Source organism: Lepeophtheirus salmonis, chromosome 9, assembly GCF_016086655.4.
Source record: "Lepeophtheirus salmonis chromosome 9, UVic_Lsal_1.4, whole genome shotgun sequence".
Taxonomy (NCBI): domain Eukaryota; kingdom Metazoa; phylum Arthropoda; class Copepoda; order Siphonostomatoida; family Caligidae; genus Lepeophtheirus; species Lepeophtheirus salmonis.
This window is the reverse complement of record NC_052139.2, coordinates 18,379,055-18,394,554: the sequence shown is the minus strand read 5'-3', so window position 1 is coordinate 18,394,554 and position 15,500 is coordinate 18,379,055. Positions and strand designations below refer to the sequence as shown.

Genomic DNA, 15,500 nt, shown 5'->3' with positions numbered 1-15,500 from the left:
AAGAGGTGTAATAAACTATTATTTTTAATGAATTTAAAAAAAAATCTATTAATGTATATCTCCTTTGCAATCAAAACAGTGCTATGATATTTCCATTATTTTATCCAAATTTTCGACGATTTTTCTTTGGGGGGGTAGGTGCATCCTTTGCAGCCCACCCTCTACGTACAAAAAATAATGGATTTTTTGTAATGCACTTATTATTTACTACTATAGAAAAATAAAAGATTAATTGGGAACCTCACCTTCATTTTTGTTCAAGAACACTTTTGCATTGACGTACTACTGATTTGTTGCACTTATATGATTATGCCATATGTTTCTACTTTTTTTGTTTATTTTTTGCACATTACTTCATATTGTACTCCTTTTTTACAAACAATTAACAAGAAATAGTACTGTAATTATGTTAGATAATATGCCTTGGAGTCAAAATTATTTTTGTTTGGTTAAGTCATTACATCCTTGAAACTAAGAAAATAGAAAATTAAATGTGCAAATACATTTTAATTTGGAAGAGGAAGAATAAATGTTTTATATTTTCTGTGTAAGTAAGTTTGGTTAAGAAATGAGTTCATACTTAATTATATTTCTGAATGCATAATTATGAGTATTATCTCCATTTTGGAAGCAAAATTCATAATTCACATTTCGTAAAATGATCATCTTAATAAGAAAAGAGTGAAGGCGTTTATGAGCCTATGTAAGAAATTGCATATTGGTCTAATCTTATCTGCCTACACAGTATTTAAGGTGTATTTATGGGTTATAAAAAAAGCAATTATCAATTGGAGTTGCATCAGGAAGATTGTCAAATCTTTTGGTCTTTTTTCTTTCAAAAATGATAATAAAAAAGACTCAAAATCGGTTGAAAAAATATTCATCCCAACTTTGGAGTTATTCTGATTTAATAGCAGGGATTCTTTTTGGGTTTTTTTTTTCAACTGACAACACATTGGATATTTGACTCGGGTATAATTACGAATTGTCCCTGCTACTTTAATAACTGGGAGTAATTTGTACGTAAACTATAATAGGTTAGTATAAGGAAATCCATTATTTTTCCAATGAATGGACCTATGAATGCATATCTCGCATTGTATAAGTACAATTGAGTTATGATAGATGGTCTTAGAAAGATTATATTTTGTCCTTAAAAGCTTTCAAGACATTTTTGAGATTGTTTAACTCAGTATTGTTTGAGCCTGGGTCAAAAATAGAAACCCAGCAATACGGCTTATTTCACAAGTTTTTTTTTGTTTTTTTTTTGATAATTTTGATCTGAAAAATGCAAAGCCAGTTGTCAAAAATGTAGATAAAATAATCCTCTTTAAAGATAATGAAAAATTGATTAATAGGTAGCCAATTATTATTCTTTCTAAATTTGGGATTATACTACAATTAATAGTATAGATAAGTTTTGGATTTTTTTGTTTTGTTTAATCGACAAGCAAATTGGTGATTTGACTCAAGTAGAACTGGGTATTTTCCATACTATTTGTATACCTCCGAATAATTTGTACCTATATTGCATTAATTACAAAGAACCTTTATAAATACATAATAATGTACCTTAGTAACGTAATAAGATATAAATCCTAAGAATTTCCATTTGAGCTCAAGATTGATGGAGGGTAACACTGAGGACTTATTGGGAAGTTATACGTAAAGGTGTATCAAATATGCCCTAAAAATGAGGAAACGCTTTTTCTAGTTGGTAATTTGAGCAGGATCTTATATTTTCCAAAGCTGTTATCCCTATTATTTAATTCTTGAAGACATAACATCTTATTATAGAGTAAACACTACTAAGTGTTTGCTCATAAATGACTGAGAGTAATCATTTTGTTATACTCCGAGTAGAATTAAGGATCGACATCCGAGTAATTCCACCCTATATGCCCTTGTTATACACGGAGTGGGATTTGTGTGAACAATATTCTTCCTCTCAATGCTGCTTGCAGCTGATCTAATACAGCTTCATGACAGCTAAGCTGCTCTTCTCCCGCACATTTTCAAAAGGTCAGGATTTCCAAAGGTATTTTCTGTTTCTTTTATTTTTACATTGATATATTATACATCACTGGTTATCAATGTAAGTTCTTGCTGGACATAGAATATATTTGAATTAGCGACAACTGAGTCATTTTTGCGTATGTCCTTCATAAGTTGATTTCCGGTTTATTTATGCTTACGAATTAGAACCCGTCACATAAATGATGAGCATAGGGGGGTCATTTAGTCATTAGTCCTTTACTTTTTGAAAGTTAATAACAATTATTTGACGTCATTTTTATTGACTTCCTCCTCACTTTTGAATTGGTTCCGGCGCCCTTGGTAATGATTGAAAGTGCAGGAAACAAATGATTAATAATATTCTATGTGATTTAATTGTAAGCATTTCTTGTTGACTTTTCAAGATAAATTATGACTTCACAAAAAACTATAAACAAATTCCTTTGCTACTTTCCTTTATATATAAGAATTTAAAAACGGATATATAACAAATGCCCAGATAAAAATGGTTGTGGACGAGTAATTACTCGTAAGGTACCCGTTTTTATAGTAGTATGAGGATATTTTTACATAGACGTTCCGAAAACTTGTATAACCCGGATCCATCCTTATTTAATAGTGAGGAAGCTTATTCGAGTTCGGCAAATCAATTATCCTATCCAATCAGAGCAATGAACAAAGTAGGACTGTAAATCATAAGCAATTTTTTATCGTGCGAGTTTAGTTGTTATTGGCAAGCGGAAGAGTGTTTTATTTTTATTTTCTAAAGCTTTTATCATTGTTCTTTCATTATTGAGGAGAGAAAAACTAAGTATAAAGTGTAACTACGAGATGATGAGTTGCTAAGGATTGGTTTGGGAGTTATAACTGTCAGTCCCTGTTCCACTCAGACTATAATTAACGAAGGGATCTGTGTAAAGAAAAAAACCTAGTTACTTTCTTCTTTTTTATTCCATTTTTTGAAAAAAAAAAAATCCCAAAAATTAAATTTTTTTAAAAAGATTTCAAAAAATTACTTTCAAATATTACATTTTTGAAAATAAATTTGAAAAATCTACAGTCATTCACAAAAAAATAAATTTCTTCGAAAATAATTTAAAATATTGCATTTTTTGGTGAAAAATTCAAAAATTAAATTCCAAATATTAAATTTTTTGAAAAATAATTTCAAAAGTCTGAATATACTCAAAAATATTAGAAATATCACATTTTCATTATAAACTTTTTTTTTTAATTTGAAAAATTCAATTTATTTAGAAAATTTCAAAAATTCAATTTATTTAGAAAATTTCAAAAATTCAATTTATTTAGAAAATTTCAAAAATCTATAACTATTTACAGAAAATTAATGTTTTTGAAAAAAAAAAATTCAATTTAAATATTATATTTTTTGGAAAAAAAAATTAAATTTTTTCCTAAAAAATATAATATAAATTTTTATAGTAAAAAGCAAAAATTCCTTAATTACCCCCTCCAGCATACCCCTAGCAGACGCCCCTGATTGAATATAGATGGTTCCACTCTTTATATCACTTATTCATATTCTCCCATCAAAAATCATAATATAACAGGCAACAGATATTAACAACAATCTTATTTCAGTAATATCATATACCTCGCTCCTGCCTTTTCCTCGCATTCTTACAAAAATCCAATCTGTAAGTATATTTGAGGCTCAACAACGAATTAATTTCTCTGTATGTCATTACTATATACGGTGTCGGATATTTGTTTATTTCCTTGTTCTTATAGCTACCTGATGATTACTTAATGTAACGTCATGAAAGGTAAGCTGCTTTATTCCAAAACATTATTCAAGTTGTGTGGGTTACCATATTTTGTTTTGTTTTACAAACCAAAAATGCTATGAATTTACAAGCCTAGGCAATTCAAAACTACCAAAACAATACATACAGAGTAAAATTTCATATTAGCCTTGTAATAGTACATAGATAATTAATTATTTAAGGATCTTCTTGATACAGCTTCATTTGAAGGATATTTTACAGAATCCTTTATTTTATTCTGCATCGACGTAATAGTTTAACTGTTATTAGTTTTATTTCAATGCAATAATAATAAACAATGACGTCAGGATTCCATTGAGGCTTGAATCAGGATATGATATGCATAATAGTATATACATAGACGGAGTTTATGGACAATGTGGGCATCACATATGGTTTGATATAATTAATGGGTTGGGGATTAAGTTTGTAATAGCCAGGGCATTTTCTCAACATATGAATGTAACTTTATAAATGTATATATAGACACACATGTGCCATTGAAGTGTGCAATAACCCTCATAAGCTCCTTCAAAAAAAAAATATATACGAGATAGCAGATTCTTTTGAAAAAAGAAAAAAACCATTCTGAGTAAGGCTCATAAATTTTTCCATCCCACCACCTTATTACATAACTTCATTGTCTTTTTGTAAAGGAAAGTGTTTATTTAATCAGTCGATTTTGCTGGTACACAGATATTTGCACACAAAATCTAATTATAATATTAAATGTGAAATACATGGGAAAATTCTGATGGGAATATTTTGTACACAATACATATATAAGTGAGAGTTAAACTCACATTAGACTGTCCCGTTTTCGAGTAAACATTTTTTTACACGTACACTAAGATCTTTTCTGCTAGCAACAATAAAAAAATGACTATGACAAAGTTTGAGACCATTTTAATTTGAAAAAATGTTATTTTTGAATTAGAAATTGGCCATTTTTAGAGCCCTTAAACTATCCCACATATGTGTTCAATGACTTGTGGTTTCCCTGTTTTTTCTAAGACTAGCTGATGTACCTGGAGTAATTAAGTACCAGCTATAAGACATTTTTTTAAACAATATAGAAGATATTTCCTCTAGATTTCCTATACGTAATTCTCCGTTTTTCATGAGTACACTCTTCTATAACTACTCAATACTTAAAACAATTCAAATCACCCTTTCTCTCCCCAGAATTAAAGCATAATAATTAGAGTTTGAGAAAAATAAACTGAATATGTTGGAATGATAGATGAGTACCTTACTCTTAATAGTGCTAACTAATAAAAACAAACAAAATTCATTTTTAGTATACCAGCGTTTATATTTAACATATACATAATATGTAGATGAATTATGGTATACATAAGAGACAGAAAAAAACAGAAACAATACTCTGACTATACATTGCACACGTCTGTAATATTTCATTAATACGACTATATTATTATTGCTTATGTAAAAAATATTTATACATCAGGGACCACTATTACTTGCACCCTGTACACACGTCAAATTCTATATCCACACGCTTTCAATATTCCTGAATTGTTATTTCTTAGATCAAAGCACGTTTATGATATACATACATCAAAGATCACAATATACAGTGCACCGGTGACTTGTAGTGATATATGCATACATTCAGAGAGACAGAAAGAGAAACCTTACTTTATTAATATTGATTATGTTACACTTTTTAGTTCATGCAACTATCACGCTTTAAGTAGCCTTATATTTTACAATATTACCCTTGATAAAACAGGGAATCTAAAAAACATTGCACACAATTTAGACTTTTGAAATGATTACAAACCAAGCAAACAATGTTTTGTTACAGATAAGCCAAACCATATTTTTGACGGTATAAGAGGCCAATTTCGACACCAAAGCTAAATTTTTCTAATTAAAATATTTAGTACAAAAAATGCCTTGAGAGGCCTCAAACTATTAAAAGGGAGCTTATTTTTATTTCTCTAAGCATAAAAAGTTTTTATGCAGGGGAAAATCATACTAACTCGAAAATGGAACAGTCTATTACACAACTTGGACTATTTTTCCATATGATCATGATGAGACAAAAATGCATTTTGTATTTATTTGCTTATTTCTCGCATAAAATTTGCAAGTGCCTTAATGTAAAAACATATGTATAATATATATAAGTTAGAAGGGAGATAAACACTTTTTGCAGCTTCCGCAATTGCATTTGTTTTAAACAAGCAAATGTTGGCAATCAGATGTTATAATGTTTCCCTTTCAAAGGCGTATTAACGACTATATATGTAGGTATTAATTGAATAACCATGGCATATAAGTTTTTAATGGACACTATGATGATTTAATGAAGCATAGCAAAGGAGTGAATAATATGGAATGTGACTCTTAAGGCTCGTTTAACGAAATTACTTATGTAAATTATATAGAGAAAAGCATGAGTGAGTCTATTTATGATAGAAATAGGTTGGCAATCTTTCAGTTCAGCAACAATAATTTTCTTACAGTCATATATTGGAATATCCAAATGATTTTTTAGAAAGATAAATGGAATCAGACACATCTTTCGACTCGTCTCAACTCTTCTCTGACATAAGTTATTTACAAAATCCTTTAGATCAGCGGATTTCAAGTTACATTTCAAATTGTGTGATATGTACAATTTTTGAGATAATTTGAAAAAAAAATTAGATACTTGATCACCTTTTTCGCAAAAACATATTCTTTGGATTACCTTTTCCAAATAAAAGACATTTGGCCCGTCAACACAAAATCAAGCCAGAATGGTTTTTCTCAAAATTCAGTTTGGATAACATTTGTATTCTTTGAAAAATAATTATTGTCACTTACCATCAACTAAATATTCTTATTAACTGTTTGGGTGTATCGCAAATTGCATTTAAAGTAGCAAAATTGGTTCCCACAATCAAAAGAATGAGAAAAATATAAATATTATTTGAAAGGCCATTTCCGGGCCAATAAAAGTTTTTTAAATTCAATTAAATATTTAAAATAAAGCTAAAATTTTTGTGTATCTTAACTCATACCATAAATTTGATTACAATGCTTGTAAGTGACTGAAATATGTTTAAGAAATATTTGGATGTATCTATATATGAAATAAAAATAATAAATTGGGAATTTCTCCTTTTCTTAATTTCTGTTAAAAATTGTTTTTATGTTGACGCTTACGGGAAAAAAATGATCATTTATAAAAGTGTTGAGACAAGATCCAAGACTTTTTTTTTCTGCTTCTGTCTGAATAGATTTTTTTATATCAATTTGGACGGATATTTAATCGCTTTTAAATCGTGGATCGATTTTCTCCATTATTTTGATTTATGAGTTGTGCAAATATGATTTATGGAAGACAATTAACTTTATATGAGCTTATTGTGCCGTAGTTCACAATTTTGAAACATACATGATGCTATCAAAAACTCATTTATAGAATCAGATTGGACCAAATTTCCAATGAGACTGATCCAGCACAAATTGTTCTTTTGGACTGATTTAGACAGACCAAATTAGCGACAACCCAACACTAATTTTTACCTTTTCTTTCTTCTAGAGAGGAATTCCAGGGATGCCCGTCCGTACTTCACATGCCTATCAAAAATATTCGCATTTATCTTCCCCAGCTTTGGTAGCAAAGTTATCATGGGGTAAGGATTATAAGACCAATCAGCAGCATGAGGAGATCAATTTTGAAGAAAATGAAGATGAGGAATTTTTCGAAGAACTTGAAAAATGCTTTGCTGTATTTAACCACACAGCAAATGATGGAGGGACAGAAGAAAACGTTGAGAAAGAGGAGGATAATGACATTTTGAACCGAGACTCTCTTGACGATGAAGAAGACGAATCACTGAATTCCCAAACTGAATCCATGAGTCATGAGCACATGGAGGAAGACAATCTGGGTAACATGGAACTGTACAACAATTCGCAACAATGTTTACCTGAGCGTCTCTCTAATAATACGACTTTGTTTCACAACGATATACAAGAGGGGGAAAAATTATATAGTGAGGACATTGATAAAATATTTCTTAAATATTTTGAACCATATCATGAGGATCCTCTAGAAAATACTGACGGACATGAGATTGGTGGGTGCTATGATGAAAAACATGGAAGCTATGATTATCATAAGAGTGAGAGTAGCGACAGTGCTGTAGAAATGATGACGGAAGAGGAAGAATTGTTCCATGATCCTGGTCGCTATTTTACAGAAATGATAAATGAAGTATTTGGTCATGACGGACTCGGATCATCTACATCCACACGAAGGAGAAAAATACATTCAACATCAAAAGAAGGTAAGGGATATTTTTATACACTATCTCAGAAGAGTCTATAGATTATATTTAGGGGGGGGGGGCTTTCCTTTTTTGATTTTTAAAAAGTAAAATCCAAAAATTAAATTGAAAAAAAATTAAAATATTATTTTTTTTGCTGAAAAAGAATATTAATTATATATTTCTTGGGAAAAAATTTCAAAAATCTACAGCTATCCTCAATTTTTTTTTTTTTTTTCAAATTTTTGAAGTTAATATAGAGTTTAAGGGCCTCAATTTGATTTGCTTAGAAAAGTGAACAGGTTTGTGACTGCATGTACTTCTACCTAGGTTCAACCTATGGTTAGAGGGAAATAATTTATCCTAACACTCTAAATCGATTTTTTTACTTTTTATAAAATTAATTTATGTTGCATAGGTTTGTGAATTTTGTGTTGGTTGAGTAAGAATTTTAAGAAGAGTAATCAGGGTGTACTTTAGCAAATACTCGTGAGAAACGTGCATGTAGTTCATTTCCAAAAAAATCCAAAGCTGAAAAAAATAGAATTTTTAGAATTCAAAAAATTTGGGGGAAAAGTTTGAAAAGTGATATATCAAATATTATTTTTTTGTATAAAAATTTATAAAATCTATAACTATTCACAGAAAATATTTTTGTTAAAATTGAAAAATTAAATTAAATTTTAAATTTTGTGAAAAAAAATTCAAATATAATATTTTCTTACAAAAACAAAGAAATCGTTAATTTGGGAGTTTGGGTACAATTGCTTATAAAGTAAAAAAATAACCTTTGACTCCTTCATTCCTCAATTATAATTGATTTCATGTACCAGAGGTTCCCTCTTAGAAAAGTATATCAATGTAAGTAGTATACATATCAAAATAATATATATATTGTTTATCTTGAAGGCCATTAATATACTTTATATTGAAAATGTTTTGTTGATCAGTGAAACAGTAACAAGGTGGACTCCGAAATATCCAATACCCCTCCATCCCTTCCCAATCCTAAAAAATCTTTAAATCGGGTATCCCCCCAACTGAACGTCATAAATGTAGGAACCCTAAGCTTCATGCATGATTATTCCACGTGTATAGAATTCCATGGGTTACAACAACAAAATTAGCATATCGCTCAAATGTTACAATTTTTCTCCTATGAGAACCGATTGAAAGGTAAAAGAACAAAAATAAAAACATTGGTTTATTTAAGTACACTATCAGATCCACCCTAATGTAGGTACCAATATAAGCTGGATTTAATCAGTCCAAAAATAAAGTATTGGATCATTGCACTGACAGTTGTATTAATGAGTGCTTTTCCTTGCAATTGTTGTACTCTATAACGACAAATTCATTTTATTTGAGAACATTGATGTGATTAACAGTGCTGTGTCAGTCCTTCCTTGTTTGGTCTAGTCCAGCCCAATCTTAGGACCAGACATATCAGTCCTTGAGTTCGGTTCTTAATACCATCGGTCCTTAGGATTGTCAGTACTCGGGTGTCCATAGGATTGTATATATTTTTTTTCTTTTCTTTTTTAATTTTAAAAATCCATAGGTATTTATTTTTTTGGAAATTTAATTATTTATGAATTAAATTTTAAATATTTATTTTTTAATTTTTTGAAATTTTTTTGGAAACAAATTTCAAAAAATTAACATTTTTATTACAAAACTTCAAATATAAAATTTTTGGCTCTGCTGCATAATTTGCCCGAATGACAAAAAAAAATCTAGTCAAAAACAAAAAAATCTTAATCTTTGGGTAGGGGCTACAGCCCCTCCAGCCTACCCCCTGCATAAACAACTGGTACTAGAACTGATAATAAAAGAAAGAAGAAAGAAAAATTGACGTTATCACTTTATATAAGTTTTAGGGCTGATATTCAGGACTGAACTGGACGGAAATGTAGTCTTCAGTCCTAAGTCAAGACTGACACAAGACTAGTGATAAGTATTCAGCTTCTTACGATTGTTCTTATTCATACATATTTGCATGAAGCTTATTCTTAAAAAGTACGTTCTTTGTCAGTATTAGTTAAGCTGCAAGTTCCTTTTCTGACATGGATTATACTTTTAATCTTAGGTATTCATATAAATACATTATAAGTTACTTATCCCGTAGAGATGCATATTTTAAATCCCCAAAATACGCAGAAATATATGAAGATATAATTTTCCCTTCTCTCCTCGTTTATCTAAGATTTGATAAAAATACTAAAAGAATAAGCACTAAGCATGTAAGTACTTATTTTAACAAAGGCTTTTCCTCTAACATCTTAAAATTTTCTCTTTCCCTTGCTAAATCCATCAATAAGGACTAAAAATATCTAAAAATGACAAAACCTCCCTTTGTGAAACCTTTTATAAATTTTGATTTATCGTCATTCTATTTTATTTATATAATCAGTTAACTTCCAGGACAAGAACCTCTTCCATTATACAGAGTGATATCACGGCCTTAGTACAATTCACGAGTCGAAAAATTACGTATTCGCCAAAAAAAAAAATCAAAGTGAAAAATTGCTTCTGAATTCAAAAAAAATATATTTTGGGAATGAAACATCTTCTCTGCATAAATTATAGCTACTAGGACCAGGAGGTGAATTTTATGAACCATTTTGTGTGCCTATTTCTATGTTGAATAAAGTGTTTCCCAACCAGGGCTTCAGGGAGCCCTTGTGTTTCACGTCTGCACTTTAATCCGTGAGAGATTATATAAATAATAAATCAAACAATTGGACATTTCGGTGTTTACTTATATTAGTTTATAAACAAAGCGGCAGATAGTGTCGCCGTCTTGCTGTAAAATAGTACAACTCCCTCAACGATAATATGTTTAATATGAGATATAGGGTTATAACTCACATTAAGGGCACTGTGAAAAACTTAGGTAGCACTATCAAGCTACAGACTGCTAAACCGATTTACAGATAATATATATTTTTTAGTTTGCCCATGCCCTATTGGTTGAAGATAAATATTTTATACGCAATAAAGGGGTGCAGAGTGATAAAGGGGTTAGGAGCCACTGGTCTGTAATATAAAACGAGACCGCCAAATGCCTTTGTCTCTTCTGTCATATGTGATATTACTAGTGATATAAATCGTTTGAACTTTTTCGCTGGTTTTTTTTTTTTTTTGAATTGGTAATATAATGAATGAATTTTCTTTTCCTTAGGGATTGTCATTATTATTTAATGTCTGAGTATTGAACATCTATATTCAATTATATTAAAATCATGAATAAACATAAAAGACGGAACGTAACCTTGAGGATTTGTTGCAGATTTATAATTGTAAATCCTTCTTGGACTCAGAATAGAATTAAGGATCGACATCGGAGTAATTATTACTAATGACCTTATTTATTTCCTGCCCTCCCTCCTCCATTAAAATAGCTAATTGTAGCTGATCTCCACTAAAGTATTATTCAAATCCTCAGCGTTACCATGTTGACTTTGAGTTTCTTTTTTTTTAACACGCCCATTATACAAATAATTTTCATTAATAAATATGGTTCAAACTCCGCCATTCCCGGTTTCTCAGTTCTCAGAAAATATTTTTTTCAAATTTTCGGGATTCCGTTAGTAAATTATAAATAGGGTTAGTTACGCATTGTCGGACGTTCCAAATTGTCGGACACTTAACGGGGAAGCTGCAACAATTCTGAAGTACTTCAACCTAGGATATCAAAAGAGATCGTTATGTAATCTCCATATCTTTCCTGTTGAAGAATGAATAACTATTTTGGAACTCTTAACAGGTTCTCATACGAATATATGAAGTCTGACTGGATGAACGCAAAAATTCCACTATAAGCAAAGTCAATGTCAATGTGTGGTGTTGAATTTTGAGCTCTCGGTAGTCATTCGGACGAATACCTTTTATTGAGCATAAAATATGAGAAGACAGGAGAAGATTCTTTACCTTATATTATGTTCCACCTCCTCCAATAGTCTATTAACCGATAAAGGTGATATATTCGAACTAATTAATAACTCAAATTAACTCATTTATGAATTGTATATTATAATATTAAATTAATTGATTCATAAAGCTATACATTGGACAATATATATGACATCTTTAATCATTGAATCCATGAGAAACTGAATTTAGCCAAATTGTAAGTTATTAGTTCCTTAATTCTTAAGGATCTAAAAAACATTGTATTTTTAAAAACATTGAGAAATCGAGGTGGGAGTCACTTATTCCGAGGTAGTTCATTGATTTCCTTTCTTATCAATAAGTCGAACGAAATCGAATATGAATCTTCCAAGTTAGTGATTGAAGCCTATCTCAACAACGAGGATAAATTGGATTTTGAAGAACGGTAATCAAAGATACCTTAAGGAGTTAGTGATGTTGTAATTAATAATGATAAATTAAACCAAAAAATGTAAAAGGGTAGAACATCAACATCATCTATCCGCATACCAATGTTAACTCTTGATTATTGAAGTAAATGAAGGATTTAGAATTGGAGACAATTCCTCTTCATAATTGATCCAACATAAATTATTAAAATAATATACGTTTTTACATAGAAGAGTCTCAATAATATATAGGATTGTATTGGAAATGAGGGTTTAACTTCCTAGAGTTGGCAATAGGAGCAAACAAGAGACGAGCATTATGGCAAATATTTGCAAAGTTGCTTATTTGCAAAGGTTCCATGAGTTGAAGTGAAACGACTCGGACTCCATACATACTTGGCTAAAGTTAGAATCCGAGTAGGGATTTAACAGTGAATGGTCTATTGGAGGTATCAATTGAATAAATGGCATCATATCGTAGAACTGGGTCTATTATATTCCATCCCGAGACGGAGTTGGAAACACAGACAGGATCCTATATAAATTATATTAATACGACAAATTAGGAGGAGGGGGGATTCTCCTTTTTCTAATTTCTTCTTCTAATTTATGTACCCGTGTGTCTGTTCCTCCCTCTATTCGTTCTCATATAATAATATGAGATCCTTCATCTCAAGGATTACCAAATAATCCCCGTGATTCCCGTGAGTACGAGAGTAAGTACCTTGTACTTTGAGTTTTATCCACTCAAGAGATAAATAATCAAACAGGATTTACACTCGTATGTATACTTTTCTTCTTTATTTTTGCTATTTCATGTTATCCGAAATTTAAAACATGAATCGAATAACGTCCAAAATTGATTTGAAAAATCTGGGGATTTATTAATTTTTGGCATTTCTTGATTGAATTTTTAAACGTTTAATAACTTCTTTACTCGATGTTTTAATGAAAATATCCTAATACAAACTTCTTACCAACATGTTTGTCAATGTGGTTATTTAAAGAAATCTCAAATATCATGATGTCTATAAAGTACATGAGCGTAAACACCTTTTCGATGGGTCCAACGATGTGTAACTTACCTTACAAGGAAATTTATCTATTTATTTGATCGTTTAATAAGAAAATATAAATTTTAAGCCAGTCTTAAGGATATATAATCATTTAATAATTATCACTAATAGTGTATATATTGGCTCCATCATTAGAATAAGTTTGATACGTTGTTTTGCATCATTTACAAGGCATAAAAAAATTAATCGAATAATTCTTCATTTATGATATATTCAATTTGAAATCAAATGAATGATATATAATCAAATAAAGCTCATGTTATAAAGTAATTAAATACTGCATTTCCCAGGAATTTTTTTGTAGATATAAAACCCAGGTAAAAACGGGATTCTGAGACAGAAAACCTAGTTTTAACCCATATAAAAATGAGATTCCTATCCAACACTTTCGTTTCTTGAAATAGTGGTACAAGTATGAACACAAAGATTATTCTTAAGAAAGGGTATTAATATTTTCTAATCATTACACATTTCATTAAAATATACATTTAGCGAATTAATTATTATTTAAATTCAATAATTAATCTAAGAGTGTGGCTTTTATCAATTTGTTGTCACTTTTGTACTCAACTCAAATATTAATATATATATATATCAATGATATATGATAAATTCAGAGTTCTCAAACACATATCCAAAATAGAATGAGTACTTGGTTGTGTGCAAAACCTTCACTTAAAATCGAATTGAGTTATATATCTCAATTATCTCCTATGTTGTAGTCAATTGTGTACTTTTTACGTTTTGTGTTACTTTAGTCTCTTAAAATTTGATGACCACTGTAACCATATATAATCTTTGTACTAACTTTGATTAAATTGGATATGTTATCCTCATGACTAAAAAAACTAAAATACAAACAAACTGAGAAAAAAACATAAATTCAGTTCAAATTTGTTGATGGACGTAAAAGAGATAGAGCGTTATCCATCAAAATTTGGAGATTTCCCCGGCACCAGCCTCACACAACTGGTGCGAAAACTATGTTTCACAGTTGTGAGGGGCAAAAAATATTACACATTTTCGATATTAATACGTGGAGATCCTGCTCCCCCAGGGTCTTTAACCAATACTTCAAAATCAAAACAAAAATATATCTTTAAACTTTTATAATATTCTAAAAGCCTATTAAATGAAGAATTTGATGTATTAATTGAAGATTTTAACAAATGCCTTATAATATTTAAATGTATGAGTAATTAATTATAATTATCATTGATCTGACAATCAATGAATGCTTTGAGCGTTGTTGCAAATATTTTTATAATTTGATTCAATGAAAAATAACTCAAATCCAACGCTGTATATTTTTTACTAAATATCCAGATGCTTGTTAATGATGATATTATTTGTTAAAATATTTAGCGTACATTTATTCAGTGAATACAGTTTTAATTATTTAAGATTTTAAGTGACGTAGATTAATTAATCTTAATAATAATTCATTTGAGCATTATCTCTCTCGTGCATAACTGTTTTTTGGGTTGTTTTTTTTAGTGCATACTAAAAAAATTTAATAAATGCATCAACTTTTCGTATGTAGATCGTACTTAATAAAAATATGTGATCAGAGGCGTCCCGAAATCAAGGAATTTTTGTTTTGTTCCAATTAGAAATTATTTTCGTTGGGGAGGAAGTTTTTTAAACAAGGTCATTCGACCAAATTATGCAGCGGAACAAAAAAAAATTGTTTTTTTAAAATTTGAACTTTTATTTTTCAATATAGTTTCCTAGTAAGTCTACGGCACTTCTCCCAGCAAAGTTACAGATAGAAAAGGTAATTCTGAATTTTTTTTCCAGAAGAACACTCACACTTACTCCCTCAAACGACTGTAATTTAACAAATGCACGTCCAAAATAGATTAAACTTTGGCGAGTATCTGTCAACAGATGCAAGATAGAGCATAGTGTGATTGGTTTTTATTCACGTTGAGGTCGTAAACATTGCAGACTACCCTCGTAATAGTCTAACACTAGGAGATAGGGGTATACAACCTCTATATTTTGCTT

The 15,500-nt window shown here is 29.9% G+C and overlaps 1 protein-coding gene across 4 annotated transcripts in view; it reads left to right on the top strand.

The window, feature by feature from the left end:
* LOC121124807 (uncharacterized) overlaps positions 1-15,500 on the top strand; it is a 149,766-nt gene that overhangs the window by 39,819 nt on the left and 94,447 nt on the right. For all 4 annotated transcript variants that reach the window (XM_071891235.1, XM_040720005.2, XM_040720006.2 and 1 more), the window contains exon 2: positions 7,363-8,113. In XM_071891235.1, the coding sequence (XP_071747336.1) occupies positions 7,378-8,113 (736 nt within the window). In that variant the 5' untranslated portion in view covers positions 7,363-7,377. The remainder of the gene's footprint in view (positions 1-7,362; positions 8,114-15,500) is intronic.